Source organism: Saccopteryx leptura, chromosome 13 (assembly GCF_036850995.1).
Source record: "Saccopteryx leptura isolate mSacLep1 chromosome 13, mSacLep1_pri_phased_curated, whole genome shotgun sequence".
NCBI lineage: Eukaryota > Metazoa > Chordata > Mammalia > Chiroptera > Emballonuridae > Saccopteryx > Saccopteryx leptura.
The window spans coordinates 32902122-32928691 of NC_089515.1; the positions used below are offsets into that span (position 1 = coordinate 32902122).

General features: G+C 41.9%; 2 protein-coding genes across 3 annotated transcripts in view; one reads left to right on the forward strand and one right to left on the reverse strand.

The window, feature by feature from the left end:
- Window positions 1-16238, forward strand: part of NOC3L (NOC3 like DNA replication regulator) — a 28317-nt gene extending 12079 nt beyond the window's left edge. Inside the window, exons 9-21 of the mRNA XM_066355373.1 lie at window positions 1872-2047; window positions 2431-2559; window positions 5515-5646; window positions 7044-7124; window positions 7718-7818; window positions 9214-9286; window positions 9374-9437; window positions 9523-9594; window positions 10296-10477; window positions 11492-11620; window positions 12846-12943; window positions 15037-15121; window positions 15451-16238. Of these exons, the coding sequence (XP_066211470.1) occupies window positions 1872-2047; window positions 2431-2559; window positions 5515-5646; window positions 7044-7124; window positions 7718-7818; window positions 9214-9286; window positions 9374-9437; window positions 9523-9594; window positions 10296-10477; window positions 11492-11620; window positions 12846-12943; window positions 15037-15121; window positions 15451-15576 (1448 nt within the window). The 3' untranslated portion in view covers window positions 15577-16238. The remainder of the gene's footprint in view (window positions 1-1871; window positions 2048-2430; window positions 2560-5514; window positions 5647-7043; window positions 7125-7717; window positions 7819-9213; window positions 9287-9373; window positions 9438-9522; window positions 9595-10295; window positions 10478-11491; window positions 11621-12845; window positions 12944-15036; window positions 15122-15450) is intronic.
- A 5269-nt stretch (window positions 16239-21507) lies between these two features.
- The window catches only part of PLCE1 (phospholipase C epsilon 1), a 346840-nt gene continuing 341777 nt past the window's right edge, over window positions 21508-26570 (reverse strand). For both annotated transcript variants that reach the window (XM_066355286.1, XM_066355285.1), the window contains exon 32: window positions 21508-23258. The gene's annotated coding sequence lies outside the window, so the exon portion shown is untranslated. The remainder of the gene's footprint in view (window positions 23259-26570) is intronic.

Genomic DNA, 26570 nt, shown 5'->3' on the forward strand with positions numbered 1-26570 from the left:
CATGAATGGTTGAAATTTATTCTATGTTTTTGTTTTATATTGTTTTTGAAGTGAGTAGTTGGGGAAAGAATAACTTGTAATGAATATTTTGAAAATTCTTGTGAGTCAGTTATTTAGGATGATAAACTCTTCTGTCAAACCCTTGGTCTCCTTTTCTTTGTTTAGAAGTGGAAGGGTGCCTGACTAGGTGGTGGAGACCTGCATAAAGCAGGGGTAGGCAACCTGTTTATACCTACCGCCCACTTCTGTATCTGTTAGTAGTAACATTTTCTAACTGCCCACCAGTTCCACAGTAATGGTGATTTATAAAGTAGGGAAGTTACTTTACTTTATAAAATTTATAAAGCAGAATTACAGCAAGTTAAAGCATATAATAATAATTACTTACCAAGTACTTTATGTTGGATTTTCGCTGTTTGGCAGAATAAATCTTTATAAAACAACTTACTATAGTTAAATCTGTCATTTTATTTATACTTTGTTTGCTCCGCTACTGCCCACTATGAAAGCTGGAACGCCCACTAGTGGGCGGTAGGGACCAGGTTGACTACCACTGGCATCGAGTGTCGGCTTAGGATGCTGAGGACCCAGGTTCAAAAGCTTGAGGTTGCTGGCTAGAGTGCAGGCTCACCAGCTTGAGCATGGGGTTGCCAGCTTGAGTGTGGGATCATAGACATGACCCCATGGTCGTTGGCTTGAACCCAAGGTCACTGGCTTGAGCAAGGGGTCAATGGCTCAGCTGTAGCTCCTCTCCCCCCCCCCCCCCCCCATCAAGGCACATAGGAGAAAGCAATCAGTGAACAACTAAGGTGCCGCAACCAAGAATTGTTGCTTCTCATCTCTCTCCCTTCCTATCTGAAAAAAAAAGAAAAGAAAATATAGAAAATATAGGAAAAATTTCTTTCTTTCTTTCTTTCTTTCTTTCTTTCTTTCTTTCTTTCTTTCTTTCTTTCTTTCTTTTCTTTTTTTTTCTTTTCTTTCATTCTTTCATTTATTTAGCAAGAGAGACAGAGAGAGGGACAGACAGGAAGGAATAGAGAGGAGAAGCATTCATTCTTTGTTGTGGCTCCTTAGTTGTTCATTGATTGCTTTCTCATATGTGCCTTGCCAGGGCGGCTCCAGAAGAGCGAGTGACCCCTTGCTCAAGCCAGTGACCTTGGGCTCAAGCCAGATACCTTGAGCTTCAAGCCGACAACCTCTGGGCTCAAGCCAGCAACCATGAGGTCATGTCTATGAGCCCATGCTCAAGTTGCATGAGCCCATGCTCACGCTGGTGACCTCGGGGGTCTCGAAATTGGGTCCTCAGTTTCCTAGTCTGAAACTCAACCCACTGGGCCACCGCCTGGCCAGGCTGTAGAAATATTTTAATGATAACCTTTATACTTGTCTAAGTATAGATACAACTTATATTTAAGCATTTGGGTGGTATGATGAGTTTTCATATTATTGCATGTTACTATAAAAGAAAGATAATTAGTTTGAAGTTTGTTTTTTTTTTACAGAGACAGAGTCAGAGAGAGGGATAGATAGGGACAGACAGACAGGAAAGGAGAGAGATGAGAAGCATCAATCATTAGTTTTTTGTTGCGACACCTTAGTTGTTCATTGATTGTTTTCTCATATGTGCCTTGACCGTGGGGCTACAGCAAACCAAGTAATCCCTTGCTCAAGCCAGTGACCTTGGGTCCAAGCTGGTGAGCTTTGCTCAAACCAGATGAGCCCGCGCTCAAGCTGGCGACCTCGGGGTCTTGAACCTGGGTCCTCCGCATCCCATTCCGACACTCTATCCACTGCGCCACCGCCTGGTCAGGCAATTAGTTGAAGTTTTGACCAATGAGTAAAGTTAGTAACTTGCGTTGTCATTTGATTAGACTGGAAGCAAAGGAAGCTGAAGAAAAGTAATGTAGTTTCCTTAAAGGCGTACAGAGGACTGGCCGAAGTGGCTGTGAGGAGCCTGTGCGAGCTGTTGGTGGCGCTACCTCACTTCAACTTTCACAACAACATCATCGTATTGATCGTCCCGCTCATGAATGACGTGTCAAAGTCGGTGGGTTGCTCTAAGTGATTGTGCTGTTGTGCTTAACAGAAAATCATAATTTTTTTCTCTCAAAATCTTTTGGGAGTTATTTATTGCTCAAATGGAGGCACTTTGCTAAACACTGTATCTTTAAGAAAACCATTTGACCATAAGTTGAGTGCACTGGTTCTGGACATTTGGCAGTTTTTTCTCTTCTGGGAACATGAGGCTGTGTCTGCAGACACGCTGATTGTCAGGACTGCAGGGATGGGCGTGTTGACTGCCATGTAGTGGTGAAAGGCCAGACTTCTAAACGTCCTTCAATGCACAGGATAGCCCCCACAACGAAGAATTCTGTCCCCAAAGTGCTAAGGTTCAGAAACACTGGTTTAGTGTAACATTTTGTTTTTCAGGTATCTGAAATGTGCTGTGAGGCAGTAAAGAAGCTTTTTAAACAAGATAAGTTAGGCCAAGCTTCCCTTGGAGTAATTAAAGTGATTTCTGGTTTTGTGAAGGGCAGAAATTATGATGTTAGGCCAGAGGTAAGCCTTTCCTTTTTTAGTTTACATTGTATTTGTTTTTAAATTACAAAATTAATTTTCAGTTGTCATGAGGAATTCATTCCTTTTAGCAGTGTGCAAAGTAGAAAGGGAATTCTCAATTCCCCAAATGTAGCCCTCCATTCATAGAGTTTTGATTGCTCAGCTCACAGGTTTGTGTTTTACTTCCTAATTTCAGAATCTTGCTTTGCCATCGGATCCATGGCATTAGAGCTGATAATTTTAGTTGAAATTCAAAAATTATAAATATTTTATGTAAGAGAAAATATTTACTGTCTTTATGCAGAATTGTAGAGAGATCAGATCATAAGGCTTGAACATGAAACTTGATCATAGGGAAACTCATTTTAGTGATGTTAGAATTATAAACTACATTCTTTAATTTTTGGGGGGGGTTGGTATATATTTAGGTTGTACATTGTGATTTTTTAAGGTGTACAATGTAATGATTTAATATGTTTATACATTGTGAAATGATTAACACAATTTAATTGACACATCCATTATGTCTCATAGTTACCGTGTGTGTGGTGAGAATAATTAAGATCTATTCTCTTAGGAAATTTCAAGTATATGATACAGTATTATTTACTATAATCATCATGCTGTATTTTAGATCTCCAGAACTTACACATCTTATAACTGAAAGTTTGTATCATTTGATCAACATATTTCCATTTCCTCCATTCCCTGGCAATCACTCTTCTCTCTGGTTCTATGTGTTCCATTTCTTTAGATTCCACATATAAGTGAAATTGTACAATATTAGTCTTTTGTGTCTGGTTTATTTCACTTAGCATCTTTCAGTTTCATGCATGTTATCATAGATGGTGATCCTTTTAATAATAAAATAGTATTCAACTGCATGTATATACCATTTTCTCTATTGATTTAGTTACGGACAATGCAGTGAGCATAGGAGTGCAGATATCTCTTTGAGATACTAATTTTATTTCCTTTGGATATATACTCAGAAGTGGGATTGCTGGGTTGTATGATAATTCTAGTGGTTTTTTGTTTGTTTGTTTTTGTATTTTTCTGAAGTGAGAAGTGGGGGGTGGCAGACAGAGTCCGACCGGGATCTACCTGGTATGCCCACCAGGGGGCGATGCTCTGCATGTCTGGGGCATTGTTCTGCCTGCTGCAACCGGAGCCATCTAGTGCCTGAGGGTGGAGGCCATGGAGCCATCCTCAGCGCCCCAGCCAACTTTGCTCCAGTGGAGCCTTGGCTGTGGGAGCGGAAGAGAGAAAGGAGAGGGGAAAGGGTGGAGAAGCAGATGGGCGCTTCTCCTGGTGCCCTGACTGGGACCCGAACCTGGGACTTCCACATGCTGGGTCGGTGCTCTACCACTGAGCCATCCGGCCAGGGCCTGTGTGTCTTTTTTTGAAAAATGTCTCTTCAGATCCTATGGCCATTTTTTAATTGGGTTATCTGTTTTTTGCTGTTGAGTTATATGAGCTCCTTGTGTATTTTGGATATTAACCCCTTAACCAGATAATGGTTTGCAAGTATTATTTTGTATCCCATAGATTGTCTTTTTATTCTATTGATGGTTTGCTGTGCAGAGGTGTCAGCTTGATATAGTCCCACTTGTTTATTTTTGCTTGAAGAGTATCTTTTCCCATTGTGTATCATCCCAAAGATTAATTGACCATATACTACATTCTTTAATTTGGAGTTGTTTTTCATTTGTGAGTAACATTTAATGAGCATATAGAATACATAATACTCAAATTAATCTTTCTGATACGTAGAATTACTTTAGGTTCACTATATGCTTCCCTCCCCCAGATTTATTTATCGATTTTAGAGAGAAGAAAGAGAGAGAGAGAAGGGTGTGGGTAGGAGCGGAAGGAAGCGTGCTCATAGTAGTTGTTTGTTGTATATGCCTTGACCAGGCAAGCACTGGGTTTCGGACTCAGCATTTCCTGTCAGCGCTCTTTCCACTGCACCACTGTAGGTCAGGCATAGGTTAACTATATGCTTTTAGTTCTTCCCTCTTTCCTTTTTGCTTTAAGCTCTGTAAGCGGAAATACTCAAGTTTTCTTCCAGATGTGCATATTGGAATAATACAAAGCTGTAGTTCTCAAGTATTTTTCCAGGAATGCTTTTGTGTCTGCAGGAGGCTGGTAGAGTGGTTTCTTCCCAAGAACATGGTGACTTTTAAACCCCCTTTGTCTTTGTGTTTGGATGGTCGCTGTAGCACACAGAACCCCAGTTTTCTAATTAGCTTCTGAACTTTTTGAATGGCTTAAGGCAATAGTTCTCATTGAGGTTCCTGAAGCAGCAGCAGTGGGAATTAAAACTATGAGTCCTGGGACGCACTCTAGACTGGTAGAATCAGAAACTCTGGGCCGGGCCCAGCTAGTAGTGTTTTAACGGACCTGCCAGGGGGTTTATGTTTGCTAAAGTTGGAGACCCACTGACTTGAAGGAAAATAAGTTGTCTTGACAAATAACACTAATCTTCATGTTATTTATTTTTGGGGGGTGGGGGAAAGATGAAGATTTGAACCATTTGCTGTAAAACTGAAGCTGGTTTGTTAAATTAAAGCTAGTTTAGAAAAACCTAATTTATATCCTGTCCTCCAATACTGGTTCAAACCTTCTTCTATCCTGTCTGCCCATAGTAACCCTGCCTACCAATGCCAAGTAGTATGGTCTCTATTCCTTCCTGTCACTGAACTGCAAAATATTATAACAGTACGTGTATTTAGCCAAACGCTAGTTGTCCTTTCATAGACATAAATTACCATATATGTTGAGCAAAAAGATTATAGATTTTTGTGTAAAATGTAATAGAAGATGTTTCAAAGTTTTGATATTGTTTTTTTAATAAGGCAGGAAATAATACTGTTCACTGCTTACTTTTCTGTGTAAAGGTTTTGACAGCAGTATAAATGTTGAGTTGTGTATTTGTGTTTTCTTCAATATTAGATGTTAAGAACATTCTTGTGCCTAAGAATCAAGGAAGTAGAAGTGAAAAAAGATACAGAGGATATTAATAAACCAAAAAAGTTCATGACTTTCAAGGAAAAAAGAAAAAGTCTGTCAAGAATGCAGAGAAAGGTTTGATTGGTTTCCTCTTTTGTTTTGATTTTAGATTAAAATGATAGCATAGAAACAGGTAAAAAATCATTATTAAGTCATAATTATAAATATTTTAAAATCTTACATTTAGAGAATTTAATTTTCCTAGTTATTACAAAGAAATATTTTATTAAATCACTTGAAACTGACAATTCATTGACAAAGAGCAATAGATAAAAAAGATTTTCTTGCCATGCGTGCTTTTTATCTTAGACTCATTTGTGACACATACGATTCTTTCCTTAACAGAAAGGATGTATTCATGTGAAGTTAGTAACAAAGTGGGTTTTCGTTAATTGAATCATGTTTCTTTATTGGTTTGTATTTGAAACCTTTTGTTTATTTACTATGAGACTCTGGGCACTTTTTTTTAAAATTTTGAGAAATGGAGCTAATTGTACTTAGTACCTACCTTGCAGAGTCTTTGTGCAGTTTAAGATAACGTACGTAAAGCACTCAGCCGAGTGCAAAACACCAGCATGCTTTGTAAGCACTGCTTCCCACCGGCACTCTCGTAATTGTTATCATCTCCCCAAACATCGCTAAGCAGTTGATTAGGATCACCAAATCTCTTACAAAAAGAAAACAAAAAGTAATTTCCAAAATATTCATTTTTGAATGTAGCTAGTAATTCTGGAAATGTGATAGGAATATCAAATTAGACCTAATAACTGTACACAAATGAATTAAAATGTTTTCATTGCTTATTCCATACTATCCTAACAGAGTGGGATGTGCAGTTGTGGTGGGGAAGCAAAGGCCCAGTAAGAATGGGCAGCTCTTGAACAACCAGTCCCATGTCAGGCAGCTTGGCAACCATTGTCTGTGGCTTTTGCAGCAGAAGGAAGCACAGACAAATTGATATTTTGTTGAATTTCGCTGTAGTGTCAGGTTTTACGCATTGTATATAAATGAGTTTGGGAGGTTTTGGTGATGACTGACTTCTGTGTTATAGATGATTGAACAGTAAGAATTATTTCTGGGTTCAGCATGCTCTTCCCTTTTTTCTTTTTTGAAAAATTTTAACTTAAATGTAGAAAACTACAGAGAATCGTAAAGCCACCTTTCTGAATGAGCAAATATTAATGGACTTACTTCCATATATTTTCTTGCGAAGAAATAGGCATTGGTGTTATAGTTAGAATGTCCTTTGGTCTACTTCGTTCTGTTCCTTCCTTCCACGGGGCACCTGTCATAGGTTTGGTTTGTGTATGCTTCTTATCTCTGTTTTTCTACTTTTGCTTATACCTGTGTTCATAGATAATCTGTAGTATTATTGTATGTGTTTCATAATATTGACGTGTTATACCTCTCTGAAGCTTGCTGTTTTCACTCAATGGTATGCACTCTCACTTTATTTTCTGATTTATTTTCAGTGGAAAAAAGCAGAAGAGAAACTAGAGCGAGAGCTTCGGGAGGCGGAAGCTTCAGAGAGTACTGAGAGGAAACTTAAACTGGTAGGCAGTTTCACGTTCTCCTGTGCCAGCGATTTCCAGCCCGTGTGCCGCAAGAGTTTTTAAAACGTGAAATGTTTGAGTATTTCATCAGGGTGCTGACCTCTTTCCCTTAGGTTGTCAAATAAAAAAATGACAACAGCTAACACAACAATAGCCATACTGTGTGAATGAATCAAAATTATACCTATTTTTGGGGGGGATCAAATCTGAAAAAATAATATTTTGGTGTGCCACAGAATTTTAGTGATTAGTGTATGTGTGCCATGAGATGAAAAAGGTTGAGAATCGCTATCCTCTGCTTTTTAAATGTTTTGTTAAATAAGTTCACTAGGTATTTATTGTTTCAACTTACGGCTTTAGAATTTTGGTTTGTTTAATGAGGCTTAGAAATGAGCTGTACAAGAAATATAATGTGAACAGTGCTGGTTTTATGAAATCACAGGACATGTATCTTCAGTTAAAGTTTCTAAGATTGAATTGTTGGGAGAGATGGAAAGGGACAAAAAGGCTGAGCTCTGAAAGTGACGTTGTGGTAATACAGGAGGAGGTGTACTAGGTCATACTAAAGCCATGCTTTCTGTTTCTTCGGCCAGCACACAGAGACTCTGAATATTGTGTTTGTAACCTACTTCCGAATATTGAAGAAGGCCCAGAGATCACCTCTCCTGCCAGCAGTTCTAGAAGGTCTTGCCAAGTAAGGGCTGTGTAGGTTGAAACCTTTTAGATTCTTTCTAAGTAAGTAAGACTGAAGTAACCATGCATTTTAAACCGGGCTTACCAATGATGACCCAGTGTCCTTCTCAGTTCTCTCTGTCTCTTCCTTTTGTCACCAGCCTTTGCTTGTTTTATTTTTATCTGGCTAGTCCATTTTGCTGCCCTGGAAGTATTTTCATGTACTAGAGTTCATATTATTGCCAGGCCAAACAGTTTGCTCATTTTAAATTTTGGTAACTATTGTCAAATTGCTTCCCAAAGCGGTTGCAGCAGTAGATGGGAATGTGTGACTTCTAAGGTCCTTTCTTGTACTAGGATTTACAAAGCGTCAAAGGCTCTTGCACTACTAATGCTGAAAAGAGATCCATTAATACTTCAGTGCCTCCTATTCTGTGGTGTACAAGGTGTTCTGATGTTTAGTAGTTCCCATGATTCTCTCTTGGGCTCTATTGGGTGATCTCAGTTATTTCTAGGAATAGAGGCCCCGGCCAGTCAAGGGACTTACCTAGGGTTATAAAGCTAAGTCATTGCACAGCCTGAACTGGACACCAGCTCCACCGTCTCCTTTTAATTTTAATTTTTTTAGTGGGGGCAGGGGGGACGACAAGCAGTATCAGGAAGGGAGGGATGAGAAGCATCAATTCTTTGTTGCGATACCTCAGTTGTTCATTGATTGCTTTCTCATATGTGCCTTGACTGGGATAGGGTGGCTACCGGAGGGCAAATGACCCCTTGCTCAAGCCAGTGACCTCGAGCTTAAGCCAGTAACCTTGGGTTTCAAGCCAGCGACCTTTGGGCTCAAGCCAGTGACCCTGTGCTCAAGCCGGATGAGCCCCTGCTCAAGCCAGCGACTTCGGGGTTTCAAACGTGGGTCCTCTGCGTCCTAGGCCAATGCTGTATTCCCTGTTCCACCACCTGGTCAGTCTTCTCCTTTTTATTTTTAAAGCCTTTATAGGGTCCATTTTGTTTAAAACTAGCAGAATCTTTCCTCCTTCCTCTTTCCTGCCACCCATTTTCCTAGAAGCTGATGCGGCTTGTCCTGTATGGCAGAGCCATGCTGAGCACGGGAAACCTTCCTTGGGGAAGCTCTGTGCTCTTCGCAGCTCCTTTCTCAGGGCAGAGTATTTCTGATATACTATGGTAGTTTGCTTAGCGTCTCATATATTCCTGCTGAGCATAGTGTCCAATGCGGATTGTCAAAAAGGCCAGTCTGAATTAGTGAGAAAAATGAGCTCCATCATCTATCATAGCTAACATTTTGGAATAAGGAATATTTAAAGTATATACAGTTTTAAGCCAAGTTTAATTTTTTAATTTTTGGCTGCTTTATTTCTATTTTTAGGGTACCTTTTAACTAAGCTTTGTTTGATTTTAGGTTTGCTCACCTTATAAATGTGGAGTTTTTTGATGATTTATTAGTGGTTCTACATCGTCTCATTGAGTCTGGTGTAAGTCATTCTATTAATGAATTATTTTTAAAGATATAAATGGGATTATTATTCTTAATATCTTTTTTTTTTTTTTTTTCCTGTTAGGACCTAAGCTATCAAGAAAGTCTTCATTGTGTCCAGACTGCTTTTCATATTCTTTCTGGGCAAGGTTAGAGATCTTCTTAATCGAGTTTGGTTTGCTTTACCTTTGGAGTCTGTAACATATCTAATTGGCGTTTGTTGTCATTTCAAAGGTGATGTTCTAAATATTGATCCAATGAAATTCTATACACATCTTTACAAAACACTGTTCAAGTTACATGCAGGTATGTATGTTTAGATAATGTGTCTGTAATATTTCTTTTAAGAGTATGTTGTGACCAGAATGATAGTCAGTGAAAAATGAGAAATAGGAGCTGGAATACAAAGTGCGGCCGCCGGGGCCACACATCTGTGTTTAAGCCCCTGCAGGGCGGGGAGGGCGGGACTCTGGCAATGTGTACAGCCCACCACCACTCTTTTTTTTTTTTTTTTTGGTTTTTTCTTTTCTTTTTTTTTTTTACAGGGACAGAGAGAGAGTCAGAGAGAGGGTTAGACAGGGACAGACAGACAGGAACGGAGAGAGATGAGAAGCATCAATCATCAGTTTTTCATTGTGAGACCTTAGTTGTTCATTGATTGCTTTCTCATATGTGCCTTGACCGCGGGCCTTCAGCAGACTGAGTAACCCCTTGCTCGAGCCAGCGACCTTGGGTCCAAGCTGGTGAGCTTTACTCAAACCAGATGAGCCTGCGTTCAAGCTGGCAACCTCGGGGTCTCGAACCTGGGTCCTTGGCATCCCAGTCTGATATTCTATCCACTGCGCCACCTCCTGGTCAGGAAGCCCACCACCACTCTTGAGCAGTGTGGCCCTACTTCATGGGTCAGGGCAGTGATTTGGGACAGGTACGACAGTGGATTTGGGTTTTTCTGGAGATAAGCAAAGTTGCATCAGGGATGAGTAATGAAAGGGTGTCTGTTGTTCTAGGTGCTACCAACGAAGGAGTCGAGATTGTGCTCCAGTGTCTGGATGTCATGCTAACGAAGCGCAGGAAGCAAGTTTCTCAGCAGCGAGCTCTGGCCTTCGTCAAGCGCCTCTGCACGCTCGCTCTTCATGTTCTCCCCAGCTCAAGCATCGGCCTGTTAGCAACTGACAGAATCCTCATGCACGTGAGTAGTGATCCGAATGAAGACAGCCAAGTCTGGAAGTGCAGTGTGCTGCTTCGTTTCAGGCGTGTCTTCCCCCCCTGCATTGTTCTTTAATTATAAAAGTAATTCATACTTGTAACAAAATCAGGTGATAAAGGAAGTACATAAAATTACAAAAGGAAGACATCCCACCCCTATTGACGCTCTCTAGAGGTGACCATTTTTACCACTTGACCACTTGGTGGGTATCCTTCCAGCTGAGTTTTTTTTTTAATTCATGTATAAACACATACATCAAACACACAAACAACATAGCCTTTCTTTTCCAATGGGAAGGGGGTTGCAAAGATTATGATATATTGTTCTACAGTATTTTTAATACTTAATAGTGATGAACACATTTTTGTATCAGTAGAAATGTAACTACATTATCTCTTAAATGAGTAAATATGGTTATTTATCACTTACATAGTTATTAATATGTGCCTACCACTATAAAAGTGCTTTACAAAACTTACTTAATTTTCATAACCACTTTGTGAAGTACCTACTATAACGGGAAAAGTGAGATCCAGAGAGAAGGAGTAACTTGCCTAAAGTGACACTACTACTAAGAGTGGCAGAGGTGGATTCCAATTCAGGCCATCTGAAGCTTTTATGCTTTGTGTTTTTCTTCCTTTTTTTTTTTTTGCGTTTTTCTTTTTATGGACAGATAGGTTGTTTTTGCTGTTACAAATAATGCTGTAGAGCATATCCTTATGTGTAGCTAATATAATTCTTTCTATAGGACAGATTCTTAAAAGTGGGATTACTGTGTGAAAAGAATATTCTAAAGACAAAATAATGTTTTGCAATTGCTGTACTCTTAACAGTATAAGCTTAAATTTACAAAATTAAAACTAGGTATGATGGTATATGCTTATAGCTCTTATATAACCATAAAATCAAATGAAATTTATGTATAAATAAAAGTGCAGCACTCAGTAACCTTTAAACTAAGATTTAATTAATCCTTTTTATGTGACATTTTTGTAGACGTTCCCCAAAACAGATCTGTTGCTTGACAACGAATCTCAGGGCAGTGGGGTTTTCCTTCCTGAGCTGGACGAGCCCGAGTACTGTAACGCTCAGAACACAGCGCTCTGGGAACTGCACGCACTGCGGGTAAGAGCGCCCTCCCTTGGATCTTGTGAGCACTTTGCTCCAGCTCTTCCCCGGGAGTTACTGCCAGAGTACTTAATGTACATGTTGTGTTCTGGGACCTCCTTTCCTAGAATTTGTGTTTCAACAGTTTGTATTTCACTTTGCTGTTAGTACCCTTTAAGATGTTGAGATACATTTTCTAAGGAAACTGGAAATGAGTTTTACTGGGTAAGATGTATTGAAATCATTTCCTTCCCAGACACATTTGTATTGGCTCCTATTCAAGGAGACTTTGATAGGCCTGCCAGTTTTAGGAGGGTTTCACCGCTGTTGTGACCCTATAGCGTGGGCAGCGTTAGAGTGAGACTCAGAAAATGTGTTTCATGGGTCCTGGCCAGATTAGAAAACACTCACTTGGATAGAGCATTTTCCCGATAAGCCAAGTTTGTGGGTTCAGTCCTCATTCAAGACACGTACAAGAATCCACCAATGAATGCATAACTGGAATAACAAATAGATGTTTTTCTCTCTCTAAAATCATTAAGTAAATAAAATTTAAAGAACTGTTTCAGGAAGCCTCTTGTAAACTAACTTTTTCACTCTGAAAAAGAAGTTGCTTTCTGACTTTTCATACTGTAAGAGTGAGACTGAGCTCTGTCACTGTTCACGTGTTCATTAGTCAGATTTGTGTTGTAATTAACCCTGTGAGCAAAGATAGTATTTTTCTTATAGTTATATGGTTCGTATGAATTACATAAACATCTATATATTTTTTTAATATTAGGATTTATGCCAGACCAGTGGTGGCGCAGTGTATAGAGCGTTGACCTGGGATGCTGAGGAGCCAGGTTTGAAAACCCAAAGTCACTGGCTTGAGCACGGGCTCATCAGGCTTGAGATGCAGGGTCACTGGCTAGAGCGTGGGATCATAGACATGACCCCATGGTTGCTGGCTTAAGCCCAAAGGTCACTGGCTTGAAGCCCAAGGTTTCCGGCTTGAGCCCAAGGTCGCTGGCTTTAGCAAGGGGTCACTGGCTGGGCTGCAGCCCCCTGGTCAAGGCGCACATATGAGAAAGCAATCAGTGAATAACTGAAGTGCTACAACTATGAATCGATGCTTTTCATCTCTCTCTCTTGCTAATAGTAAAAATAAAAATTAGTGTTTATTAAATAAAATCTTCATTATAGCTAGCATTTTATAAAATACTGACCTGTACAAAATGTGGTTGTCCTGTTTCCCTTCTAGCGACATTACCATCCCATAGTGCAGAGATTCGCAGCGCACCTCATCGCCGGAGCCCCTTTGGAAGGCTCCGAAGCACTCAAACCAGAGTTGAGTCGAAGGTAGTGTTTAGCATTGCCTTGTTATAAAACTAGGTTTCAGTTGATACCTTTTACTGTCAGATGTCTGTTTTATAACATAATAGATTTTAAATTGTCAAGTAGCTGGTTGGTTATCTGGATTTGGTCTCACTTCATTGTCCTGAATTGTTCTAAAGAGGAGTCTTGCCGACTGTAATTTTATTAGTTTGTTTTGGGTAATCATAACATCTTTTTTTTGTCATAAACATTTTTATACATACAGCTAAGTAGGAAGAACAGTCAATGCCCATAACTCAAGTTTAGCAGTTAACAAGATAATACCATATTTGGCTTAAATGAAGAACCACGATTCCAGCTACAGTGAAATTCCTTTATTTTTCTTGAGTGGTCCGGCAAGGAGAGAAGGGAGAATGCAGAGGAGAGAGCTGCTTTGGAACACCGCCCCCAGAGGGCGGCCGCTTCTCCCCTGGCTGGTCCGGCAAGGAGAGAAGGGAGAATGCAGGGAGAGAGCTGCTTTGGAACACCGCCCCCAGAGGGCGGCCGCTTCTCCCCTGGCTGGTCCGGCAAGGAGAGAAGGGAGAATGCAGAGGAGAGAGCTGCTTTGGAACACCGCCCCCAGAGGGCGGCCGCTTCTCCCCTGGCTGGTCCGCCTAGGAGAGAAGGGAGAGTGAAGAGGAGAGAGCTGCTTTGGAACACCGCCCCCCAGAGGGCGGCCACTTCTCCCCTTGGCCTCCTGACCCCGGCACTCTCCTTCACCTTACGCTCTTCCAGATGGGGACTGGGCCCTCCTCAGGAAGTCCTTTCCCCCTACCTGTTTATTCTGAAAAAATGTTCAAGTACAAGAAAGTTTAAAAAAAATAGGAATTACCTTTTTGCCCGCACAAAATCAGTTAGGAAGCACCTCAGTTATACAGAAAAGAAGAGAAAATGGTCTAAAAGACACTCTTGTAATAAACCCACCACTCAGAATTAATATTTTGCTGTTGATTTTTCTCCTTTCCAAACGCACTGGTTTTTTAAATTCAGAGATCACAGGCAAATGACCTGTAAGCAAGCAGGCTGATTTTCTGGCCTCTTCAGAGTGTGAACAGAAATTAAGTTAGTTGTCATCTTTTTAATATTGGAAGAATTCACCTAAAAATCTAGCTTCTCTTGAAATACTTGGCGGTTTGACAAAATAGGTCTATTTTTTTTTACATGGCAGTAGTTAGCTGCTTACCCCTCTGAATGAGGATAAATTCTGTAGTTTCCCATAAACCCTTCTCCTCCCGGGTAGGCTAGATAACTTTGGCCATAAAATCATAAAATGGGCATTTACCTTTTTCTTCCCTCATTCTTCCCACCTGCCTCCTAACCTTGTTTTTAAAAGGAAAAAAAAGGAAACAATTGTCACCTTTTTCCCCCCACAATCTTTTTCTGGCAAGTTTGCATCAGAGATCTTGAACATCTGCCTCATTTATGCCAGAGGTTTCCTTTGCCAGAGGAAGATGGGGAACCGGTTCATCCCAAAGGCTTGAGAAAGGAGACTCATGCTGTCCTCCCCTGAAGAGTTCGCTTGGGATGGGGCCCTAAGCACAGTCCTTGCAGGCCCTTGCCAATCGGTCTCCTTTGAAGAGTGGGTACCAACCCCAAATCTAACAGTTCGTCTATATGCCGTGGTTCTAGACATTTATTCTGTCTGGAGAATGGTTCTCCTTGATTTTAATCCAGGACAACAACTGAAGGGTTGAGCTGTTTGAAGGAGGATATCTCCATGCTTCACTGGTCTGGCTCCCAGGACAAAGTTAAACGGAATTGCATTATTTACGTACTGGTTGAGCTGGGATTTGATCGCATTGAGCTTGAGCTCTTCTCCTCAGCCTTCTCTCTGTTCAGGCCTGTGTTTCTGAATGTATACCAGGCTTCTGTGAGGTGGATTTGGTAGGATGATGATGTCGGTACGTGGGAATTTAGGATATTTTATGTGTGTTGATTTGTTGATTTCAAAAGCAGGATTATGTTATAGCTTAATATATGAGTTTAGAATGAGTCATTCCCTGGGTACAGTTAATTATTTCAAGTTATACAGGCATGGGGGTGTCTTTGTGATGGTAGATTTCTCTTTGTGACTACAGATCTGCTGTAGAACTTTTTGAGGCTTATAGCATGGCGACAATGACATTCAATCCTCCTGTTGAAACTTCAATCTCCAAAAGGAAGGTATGTGATACTTTTCATTTTTTTTTTTGAAAAGATGGTAAATAAACTAAATTAATATATCTGATTCCAATTTGCCTTATTGTTTCATAGGTAGATTATTTTTTCATGTTCAGAGTTGATGGTAGGATGGATCTCTGGGGTGGGAATTCTATATGGACAGCCCTAAGCCTGTGTTGTTCAGTGTAGGCATGTCTGCACCTGACCCAGCACCTGTCATTGTTTCATATGTTGGTTTGGTGTTGCTTGTGGCCATTTTCAGCTTTGCTCACACTTGGATTTTGCTGATAGCAGAAGAACTTTTAGTTCATACTTTTAATATTTTTTTTCAGGATAAAGTTTTACAACGGGATTCATTTTTGAATGAAGATTTAAATCAACTAACTGAAAGACTTTGCAATGAGGTTGCTACTCAGTTGCCTCTGGATTTCACGAAATATTTGAAAACATCACGGTAATAGAAGAATGAAGAGCCAGTGGCTTTCCTGTATATTTGTGTATTTGTTCAGGTGCACATAAAGATAATGGCTAATTTAGGGCCTTCTTTGTGTACAAGGGAAACTTCCTAAGAAAATTAGCAGAGGAGGAAGAATTACCCTTTGCATGGCACAGGATGCTGCCCTGATTCTGAAAATGTCCTTTCATTAAGAAAGGAGAATCAAAAACCTTTTCCTCCCCTAATATTTGGAATCTTCTTTCTTAATGATGTTGCCTTTTTAAAATTTAATGTACTTATTAAGTTACAATTTAAAAAATATCTTTGGACTGAATTTTTTGAAATTCAGTAGCTAGATTAAAATGAGGGCAGTGAGAAGAGAGAAAAGAGTGAGGTTGTATTTACAGTTCAGCTACGCTTTATAAGCATATAAATCTGTTTTTGTACTACCCTAGTTGGAAGCAAGACAAATTCTAAATTTGAATATTTTTTATGAAGAATTTCTTATTATTATTTTTTTTCATTTTAGAGAGAGGAGAGAGAGAGAGAGAGAGAGAGAGAAGGGGGGGGAACAGGAAGCATCAAGTCCCATATGTGCCTTGACCAGGCAAACCCAGGATTTTGAACCAACGACCTCAGTGTACCAGATCGATCCACAGGTTAGGCCCTCTGAAGATTTTTTTTTTTTTTTTGCATTTTTCTGAAGCTGGAAACAGGGAGAGACAGTCAGACAGACTCCCGCATGCGCCCGACAGGGATCCACCCGGCACGCCCACCATGGGGCGATGCTCTGCCCATCCTGGGCGTCGCCATGTTGCGACCAGAGCCACTCTAGCGCCTGAGGCAGAGGCCACAGAGCCGTCCCCAGCGCCCGGGCCATCCTTGCTCCAATGGAGCCTTGGCTGCGGGAGGGGAAGAGAGAGACAGAGAGGAAGGCGCGGCGGAGGGGTGGAGAAGCAAATGGGTGCTTCTCCTATGTGCCCTGGCCGGGAATCGAACCCAGGTCCTCCGCACGCTAGGCCGACGCTCTACTGCTGAGCCAACCGGCCAGGGCCTGAAGATTTTTTTAAAAAATATTTATTTATTGATTTTATTGAGAGAGGAAGGAATGGGGGGAGAGAGACAGGAACATAGGTCTGTATGTGCCCTGACCGAGGAATGAAGCAGCAACCTCTGTTCTCTGAGATGATGTTCTAACCAACTGAGTTCTCCAGCCAGGGCTAAAGTTTTTTTTTTTTAAGTGAGAGGAGGGGAAGTAGAGTCCTGAATGCACCCTAACCTGGATCTACCTGGCAACCCCTGGGGAACCTGTCTTGGGCTGATGCTCGAATCAGCTGAGCTATTCTTAGCACCTGAGGGTGACTCTTAGACCAACTGAGCTCAGCACCTGGGGTGACACTTGAACCACAAATCGAGCCACTGGCTGTGGGAAGAGGAGAGAGAAGAGGGAGATGACTGGGGGGAGAAGCAGATGGTCACTTCCTTTGTGTGCCCTGACCAAGAGTTGAACCCAGGACATCCACATGCCGGGCCAATGCTCTATCTGCAGAGCCAACTAGCCTGGGTCCAGGGTTGAAGATTTTTGAGAAAAGAAAAAACAGCTTGAAATTGGACACCAGGTTCATTGGCTCTTGCTGGGTGGTACACTTCAAGAAATATTTGGCCTTTGTAAAAAAGAATGAGTGTTCATTATGGCTACTTTCAAAGGAAGTTTGAATGTGATTCTAGCCTCTTTGAAGTTCTTTGCATTTTCTGACATGCTCTGGAGGGTGATGGAGGTGGAAAAAACCATCCAAGAGTTTCCCGTTCTGTTTAAGGATAAAGGGCGCCCAGTGAAGACGTTCCCTCCCCTGTACAGGTGAAATGCCTTATTCTTATAATAAAGCACTATTTTATGTAGCAGCTGTTGCAGTATTCTAAGATTGGCCAATGAAATAAATGTTTTAATGGCCAGGTTATAAAAATGTCTCCAGTGAATAGCTGAATAAAACAGCTGGTTTTTTTTTTTTCTTTTTTGCTTCCTATTCTTATAATGTGAGAATTTGTAAAAACACAGCAGTCCAATTAAATATACTGCTCACAAAATTAGGGGATATTTCAAAAGTGAATATGAAGCAATAAAATATCCCCTAATTGTTGAGAGCAGTATAGATCTGTTATTGCTTCAGAGCTAGAGAAGACAATGATTTCGGTCTCTAGAGCTTAAAGCTCTTATTTTTTTTTGTCATAAACAAAATGAAAAGGAAGTTCCTTTACTCTTCCGGCAGAGGAAAACACCAGCTGTCACAGTGCCTGTACTCGCCTAGCATTTTCTTATTTGTGATTTTTACGTGTATCTAAGGTCGGTTTTTTTTTTTTTAGGCTTGATCATTTAATGATGAGAAAAGTACCATTCAGCATATAAATATTTGATAGCCCACTTTGCAGATGTAAAACAAAGTTCAGGAGTGTTATAAATAGTTTGGATGACCAGAGGGTCTTCTTCCCTTCGCAGAGCACAGCCACCAATACATGCCAGAAATCACTTCTTTTCCAAACATGTACAAATACATTTATATTCAATATTTTATTTTGGCAGTAAAGACTGTAGTTTAGGTGAAAAATAACTTAAAATAGGAATTCATCAACTATTTCACACTTACACTTTTAACCTTTTTGTTACCTATATAATTACAGTGGGACCACAAAATTATATGTGTAGTTTTTGAACTACCTATATGAATTTGAGGATAAAATATATTTGTGCATTAACTTAAATTGCCTTGTATTGAGTTTCATTTTCAGAACTGAATAATAGCAGTCATTACTAATAACAGACACACACAGACACTCCCTCAGCTATACTGAGCTACAGCCTTATTCTTTTTTTTTTTTAACTAGACAGATATTGAGCACCTACTATGTGCTTGGCACCGTGTTCAGCACTGAGAGGTGAGGTGGAGGGAGTAAGACAGCCTCAGTCTTCCGGGACCGTGCAAGCCGAGTCAAGTCGCTCACACGCTAAACAAAGTAGCACATGACCTCATTGTGACAGTGAGTTGTTTCCAAGTTCAGAGACCTCTGTCATCTGCAGTAGGGGTGGTTTCAGAGGCCTCTGTGAGGGCAGGCTGGAGCATAGTGGGTTTCGGATCTGAGAGACGTTATGAATAGTTCAATAATCATGGAGATTCAGCAAGTATTTCAGAAATACTCATTTCAGTGATTAGAATACTTAGTCATCAGTCAAGGGTTGCTTTTAGGAAGTAGATACATAGTAATGACGGAGACCACACAATTTTTTTTTAAGTTTTTATTTATTGATTTTATAGAGGAGAGAAGGAGAGGAGTGGGGGGGGGTGGGAATGGGGAGCATCAACTCCTAGTTGCTTTTTTTCTTTTTTTGTGACAGAGAGAGGGCCAGACAAAGGGAGAGATGAGAAGCATCAATTTTTTTTTACAGAGTCAGAGAGAGGGATAGATAGGGACAGACAGGAACGGAGAGAGTTGAGAAGCATCAATCATCAGTTTTTTGTTGCGACACCTTAGTTGTTCATTGATTGCTTTCCCATATGTGCCTTGACTGCAGGCCTTCAGCAGACCGAGTAACCCCTTGCTTGAGCCAGCGACCTTGGGTCCAAGCTGGTGAGCTTTTGTTTTGCTCAAGCCAGATGAGCTCATGCTCAAGCTGGCAACCTTGGGGTCTTGAACCTGGGTCCTCCGCATCCTAGTGCGATGCTCTATCCACTGCACCACCGCCTGGTCAGGCAAGAGAAGCATCAATTTTTTATTGTGGCTCTTTATTGCAGCTTACTTGTTCACTGATTGCTTTCTCATATGTGCCTTGACCACGGGTTACAGCAGAGCGAGTGACCCCTTGCTCAAGCCAGCGACCTTGGGCTTATGCCAGCAACCTTGGGGTCATGTCTGTGATCCCACACTCAAGCCAGCGACCCCGCGCTCAAGCTGGTGAGCCTGTGCTCAAGCTGGATGAGCCCGTACTCAAGCTGGCAACCTCAGGGCTTCGAACCTGGGTCCTCTGCATCCCAGTCTGTTGCTCTATCCACTGTACCACTGCCTGGTCAGGCCCTAGTTGCTTCTTGTATGTGCCTTGACTGGGCAAGCCTGGGATTTTTCCTTTTTTAAAAAGATATTTAAAATTTATCTAGTGAGAGGAGGGGAGGCAGAGACAGACTCCCACATGTGCCCGACCGCAATCCACCCGGCAAGCCCACTAGGGTGTGATGCTCTGCCCCATCTGGGCCCTTGTTCCTTTATAACCAGAGCCATTTTTTAGTGCCAGAGGTGGAGGCCATGGAGCCATCTTCAGCACCCAGGGCTGACTCCCTCCAATTGAGCCATGGTTGCAGGAGAAGGGAGGAGCGGGAGGGGGAGAGAGAATCCAGAGGGGGAGGGGTGGAGAAGTAGATGGGCGCTTCTGTGTGCCCTGGCCGGAAATCGAACCCAGGACAGCCACACACCAGGCCGACGCTCTCTACCACTGAGCCAACTGGCCAGGGTCACACAGTTTTGAGTCAGAGACCTCAGCATTCCAGGTTGATGCTTCATGCACTGACTGCACCACCACAGGTCAGGTGGAACACACAAATATTAACAAGCACTACAGCTACATCATGGAAACGTTGACCCAAGAATGGACATTGTGTGAGAGGCAATCTCCAATTTCCCTTTTCTAATAACGTTTTGAAGGGCCCAGAATTCACCTCTTGCCTCACTGCTGATGTGAGAGAAGCAACTGAGAGGAGTCAGAGGCGCCACCTAGAGGGCGCTTTACTACAGGCGCCCTCGCAACCACTCTTCGCCCAGACACCAGCCTGGAGAACTGCCCGCTTCTGCTGGCGTGGGAGCAGGTTGTGGAGTTTTGTGTCTGACAGTTAATTCTAGCTTACCAGGCTGGTGTACAAGCTCTGATTCCTTTTCAGAACTAAGCAAGGGCGATGAGTGTCAGGCCGAGGGTCAGAGGTCAGCAGGGCTACTGGAAAGTGAGAGAACAGGTCAGGGGAGGGTACCCGGGTAGCAGTAGGGGGCCCCTTTCATTACCGAGCCTCCAGTGTCCTCAGCTATCGAGATGGGAGACCTGTATGAGAGTGAGTTTGATGAGACACCAGGCCCCTGTAACTCACTGGTTAAGTCTTGGCCCCATATATACCTCCAACTGGAGAACTTATAAAAAGCTTTTCTTTACCAAGGAGGACATGACAAGAGCTGTTCCTGCAAGAGGGCACTTCCTGCCCAAATAGTACTACTTCCCACAGATCTTTCCAGACTCACCCTCCATTCCTCGCCACCCTGTATGTACAATGTTACATTTTGCAGAACAAGCAATTCCAGAAAAATGGCTGAGTGAGAGGAAGCTGATCTATTCCGGCGGCACAGATGCGGTGGGTTTCTCCTCGGACACCTCCTTGCCAGCCACAGGTTTCTTAGAAATTGGCACCACCTGACAGTGACTGAACTCATGCAAAAATTTTCCTTTTGCTTTTAGTGAAGCAACTTAAAATATTTCCCTTCACATCTTATACAGTCTGGGTGGCTATTTTAGATGTATTCTAATCAATAGGATAATTTTGTTTGGTATACTAGTATAGCTATATAATTCAGATAAGCCATAAATAAAAAGTTTCCTGTTTTGGGTCAACACCAAGTTTGTGCTGGTTATTTGTAATTGTAGAATAGGCCTTTTATATTTTTGAGTAATGTGTCCTTAAAATCCCAAAGACTCAAATACAATAGAGTATGTACTTTTACCTCAAAAGAAATAAACAAGCGAGTTGCAACACAGGCCTTCAGCTAGCTGGGTTTCCTCACTTGCTAAAACCTCGTCTCACCTTGTCTCGCGGTGTTTCAGATCGTGTGCTGCAGCCGAGTCAGCTGTGGGAAAGGCTGTTGCGTGGGGTGGGCGGAGCTGAAAGAGAGTCAAGGCCAGAGGATAAACCTAGGGAGACCAGTTTTGCTCTTTATTACTCTGCACAGTTTTTGACTTCCGCCAGGTAGGCCAGTAACTCAGTTTTCAGTACATGGTAAACCAAACCAGATGAAAAAAAGATGCCTATTAATTTATAGGAGCTCGATAAAATATTTCTGGAATATTGTTTAAAATGGACAGCATTGTGCATTTGTTCTAGACTGATTATTTGATTTAAAAAGAAACCCGTAGTTCTGTACAAACATCGAACTGGAACAGCCTGAATTCTGCTGACAAGCAGATAAAGGTTCTTTTAGCAAAAAAGGCTTTAACTCAGGAAGAACTTCCGGTCACGTGAAAGCAGTGCGCCATGTTTGTAACATTTCCGTTTTTATAACTGGTTTAAAAAATAACTTCTCAAGGCAAAGTTTTGGATTTTTAGTGTGTTTTATAATTTGAAGGAAAATGGGTTTTACTTAGAGGAAACACACATTTCTTTTTAAAAGTCATAATTTGCTTCATACCGAGAAGAAGAATCCTTTACACTTACCTGATAGTTTTATACAGCAAGTTTTTAAAAATAATTTACATTAAATGGCAAGTATGACTTGGATTAATAGCTCTTCAGTTAACGAAATGAAAATGAAGCTTTTTAAAAATGAAATTCTGGCCCATTTCAGGTATTCATGGTGTACATTTTTCCCCGGAGATTGTCTTCAGATAGTAAGACAGAATCACTATAATGCTTTTAATCCATAAACGATATCAGGAAAGCTATGTATAATAAATATCTAAGTACAGTGTCAGTACAAACCTTGCAAAATAAATAAATTTAAACACCAACTCAATCTACTTTTGCTTTAAAAAAATGGTTAAGTTTCTTGTTAAGACATCACAACTCAGTAGATATTAAATTACACATCATTCTATATTAATTTTGTGAAAACCAAGAGTGGAATAATCTGTGAATATATAGGCAATAAACATTTTTTTAAAAACCGTCATTCTATATGTAAAAAGAATTCCTAAAGAAGAGTACATTACGGTACACGATATGGAAACTAAATTGAATTCTTCTTTAATGAATCGTACAGGACATATTTACATTTGCAATGCCCAAAAGCTTCCAACTCTCAGCCGTAAAATGTATGACAATTAGCTTCTCCCAGTTTCCTAAGTTAGATCAGCAAACTACAGTGCTTGGGCCAAATCCAACCTACCACCTGTTTTTGTATGGCTCTTGAACTAAGAATAGTTTTTACATTTCTAAGTGAGTAGTTGAGAAAAAACAAAGGAGGAACATTGGTGACATATGAAAATTATATGATGTTCCAATTTCAGTGCCTGTAAATAGTTTCATTGGAACCCAGCCACGCTCATTCATGTATGTATTGTCCCTGGCTGCGTTTGCACTGGGACAGCTGAGCTAAGTAGCTACAGCAGAGACCATATGACCCATAGAGCTTAAAATACGGTCTTTACCGTCCGGCCCCTACAAAGTTTGCTGACCCCTGTTCTAAGTCAATTATTGCAAGCTTAGCCATTTTAAAAAATAACTGAACTGTTGACATCTGTAAAATGGCAGTCATCTGGGCCTCTTTGCTTCGTTCATCAGGAAGACGGTTGGTAGCTGGTCCTGTGTCATTCTGCTTGTCCTCAGTGTGGACCTCACATCACGTGTGAAGAAAACTTCAGTCCAGAAATCATCAATTTCCAGTTTAAGTTGAATGAAAACAAGGAAATTATATTTGTTTCCACCATGTTCATTCGTGACTTTTAACTTCTTGCCAAAAGATCTTCACCTGTAAAGTTGTATCCATAGGCTTGTTAGTATATTTTATTTACTCACTTTTTAGGGAGAGGGAAAGGCAGGGGGAAGAGCGGGAAGCATCAACTCTTAGTAGTAGTTGCTTCTCATGTGCAACCTCAGCATTCCAAGTCAACGGTTTATCCACTGCGCCACCACAGGTCAGGCTCATTAGTATATTTTATTATTATTATTTTTATTATTATTATTTTTTGTATTTTTCCGAAGTTGGAAACGGGGAGGTAGTCAGACAGACTCCCGCATACGCCCAACCGGGATCCACCCGGCATGCCCACCAGGGAGCGATGCTCTGCCCATCTTGGGGCTTCGCTCTGCCGCAATCAGAGCCATTCTAGTGCCTGAGGCAGAGGCCACAGAGCCATCCTCAGCGCCCGGGCCAATTTTGCTCCAATGGAGCCTTGGCTGCGGGAGGGGAAGAGAGAGATCAGAGAGGAAGGAGAGGTGGAGGGGTGGAGAAGCAGATGGGCGCTTCTCCTGTGTGCCCTGGCCGGGAATCGAACCCGGGACTCCTGCACGCCAGGCTGATGCTCTACCACTGAACCAACCGGCCAGGGCCATCATTAGTATATTTTAAATGAAGAAGCAGAAACATTTATAGTGTGGCAGGGCTGTAGTCTTCAACCAACAGAAGCCCACAGCTGTGGTGGCTGGGGAGAGACTATTTCCTGTGCGCTCAGTGTTATAACACGATGTTCCCAGGAGGGAATAGTAGGTAGGCTATTTCTGTCTGGAACACCATATTCTTTAGAAAGATTTTTTTCCCTTTATCACAAACTTCAACTTCTTTTTTTTTAAGGTAGAATTTCTCCAACAACCATATTTATTACTTCAGGTAAGAGTAAGGTAAATAATTACTTGTTTAGAAAATCTTCAAGTATTATTAATGGATAACTTGACACTTCAAAGCTGAAACTTTTAGAACAAGCGACATGAAATACGGTCATCAGAAAGCTGTAAAAATAGCAAGCTTGTTTTCTTATGAGTATCTCCAGAAAGGCCCCTTCTGTTTCACATGTGCTCTTTCTGGGAAACACCATTTGTAAAGGAGTTTGTAACACGGATGTTTATTCCCACAGGTGCACCAAGGGCAGTTTTTAAAGAGAAGCTTCCCCAGTTTCAGGAAAGCTGCAGCCAGCTGAATGACTCTGAATGCCTGCTGTAGGACAGGAGGCCAAGGACATTTATCTAAATCACCATCCTCCATACTCCTAAAATATAAGCCATTAGCAATGCTCATTATAGCAAGCATATTGTTTTAAAGTCAAATTTCTGGTGGAGTTGTAATCTTACATACTTATGTAATTTTTTTTTTTTTACAGAGAGAGGGATAGGGACAGACAGACAGGAACAGAGAGAGATGAGAAGCATCAATCATTAGTTTTTCGTTGTGACACCTTAGTTGTTCATTGATTGCTTTCTCATATGTGCCTTGACTGTGGGCCTACAGCAGACCGAGTAACCCCTTGCTCGAGCCAGCGACCTTGGGTCCCAGCTGGTGAGATTTGCTCAAACCAGATGAGCCCGCACTCAAGCTGGCGACCTCGGGGTCTGGAACCTGGGTCCTCTGCATCCCAGTCCCACACTCTATCCACTGCGCCATCACCTGGTCAGGCACTTAATGTAATCTTGTAGCACATGAGGGCTCTTTATTGGCAGAGTGTAATTTCGCTGTTTCGTTATGGAGGTTATAATATAGAGGTGTGTATAACATCACATCTGTGATTTATTTGATGCTAAGTTCTTGATATGGAAAACCATATTTTCAGTTTTGATCACTGTCCTTACGGCCTGCTTGCAGACCCACTACCATGGTGAGTCATTTTCTAAAAGTTGGAGAGGCTCGACATGGGTGCTTGCCGAGTCCTAAAGCTCACTTGCCTTTTGGAGAAGGCACTGAATGAATGTCTCAGTGACTGGGGCAGAAAAGGAAGTAAGTCTGGATTTTTAAAAAAAGTTTGGATACCGACTGTATGTCAACAGAAAAAGGGGAGCTGAACCTTCTCGGGACCTGACAGCGGGGATTCAGAGCCCCACGCGCAGGCACCGTGGTCTGATGCTGCACAGCGTGGTCTGATGCTGTAGTTCTGAGATTTCTTTCTGATGAGTCTGCTTGTAGGACCCAACCAACCGTGACTCCCTGGGAATAGCTGGCTCTGGCATTCTGAAGGAAGTGGCTTCCTGTGTGGGGCCTTGTCTCTTGTTTTGAAAGAGCTCTTTAAGTGTGGTATGGGCACCAGTTGCTTTAGGAGTTGGTCTTTAAATGTAGAAATACAGTATGGCCTCTGCCCGACCTGTGGTGGCGCAGTGGATAAAGTGTCAACCTGGAATGCTGAGGTTGCAGGTTCAAAACCCTGGGCTTGTCTGGTCAAGGCACATGTGAGAAGCAACTGCTACGAGTTGATGCTTCCCGCTCCTCCCTACCTTCCTTTCTCTCTCTTTAAAATCAATAAGTGAAAGTGCTTAAAAAAAAGAAAAAGAAATATGGGTTCTATGTATCAGGCTTTCTTTTGGGCTGTTACAAATCAAAATTGGCCCTGTCAAGAAGTATCAATGAGGTTCTTATTTTTATTTATTTTTTTTTGTATTTTTCCGAAGCCGGAAATGGGGAGAGACAGTCAGACAGACTCCCGCATGCGCCCGACCAGGATCCACCCGGCACGCCCACCAGGGGGCGACGCTCTGCCCCTCCGGGGCGTCGCTCTGTTGCGACCAGAGCCACTCTAGCGTCTGGGGCAGAGGCCAAGGAGCCATCCCCAGCGCCCGGGCCATCTTTGCTCCAATGGAGCCTCGCTGCGGGAGGGGAAGAGAGAGACAGAGAGAAAGGAGAGGGAGGGTGGAGAAGCAGATGGGCGCGTCTCCTGTGTGCCCTGGCTGGGAATCGAACCCGGGACCCCTTGCACACCAGGCCGACGCTCCACCACTGAGCCAACCGGCCAGGGCCTCTTTTTTTTTTTTTTAAGAGAGAGACAGGAAGGGAGAGGGATGAGAAGCATCAAGTGATAGTTGCTGCACCTTAGTTGTTCATTGATTGCTTCTCATACGTGCCTTGGCCGGGGGGCTCAAACTGAATATCAAATAATTGAAGAGAGCAACTCACAGTTGCTTCACTTGAGCTGTTTGCTGGTTGCTTCTCATATGTGCCCTAACCAGGCGAGCCCAGGGTTTCTAACTGGTGACATCAGCATTCTAGGCTGACGCTCCATCTGCTGTGCCAGCACAGGCCTTGCCGCAAGGAGTTTTAATTCTGAACCGCAATTTAATATGAGAGAGTGAGGGTTGTGACAGG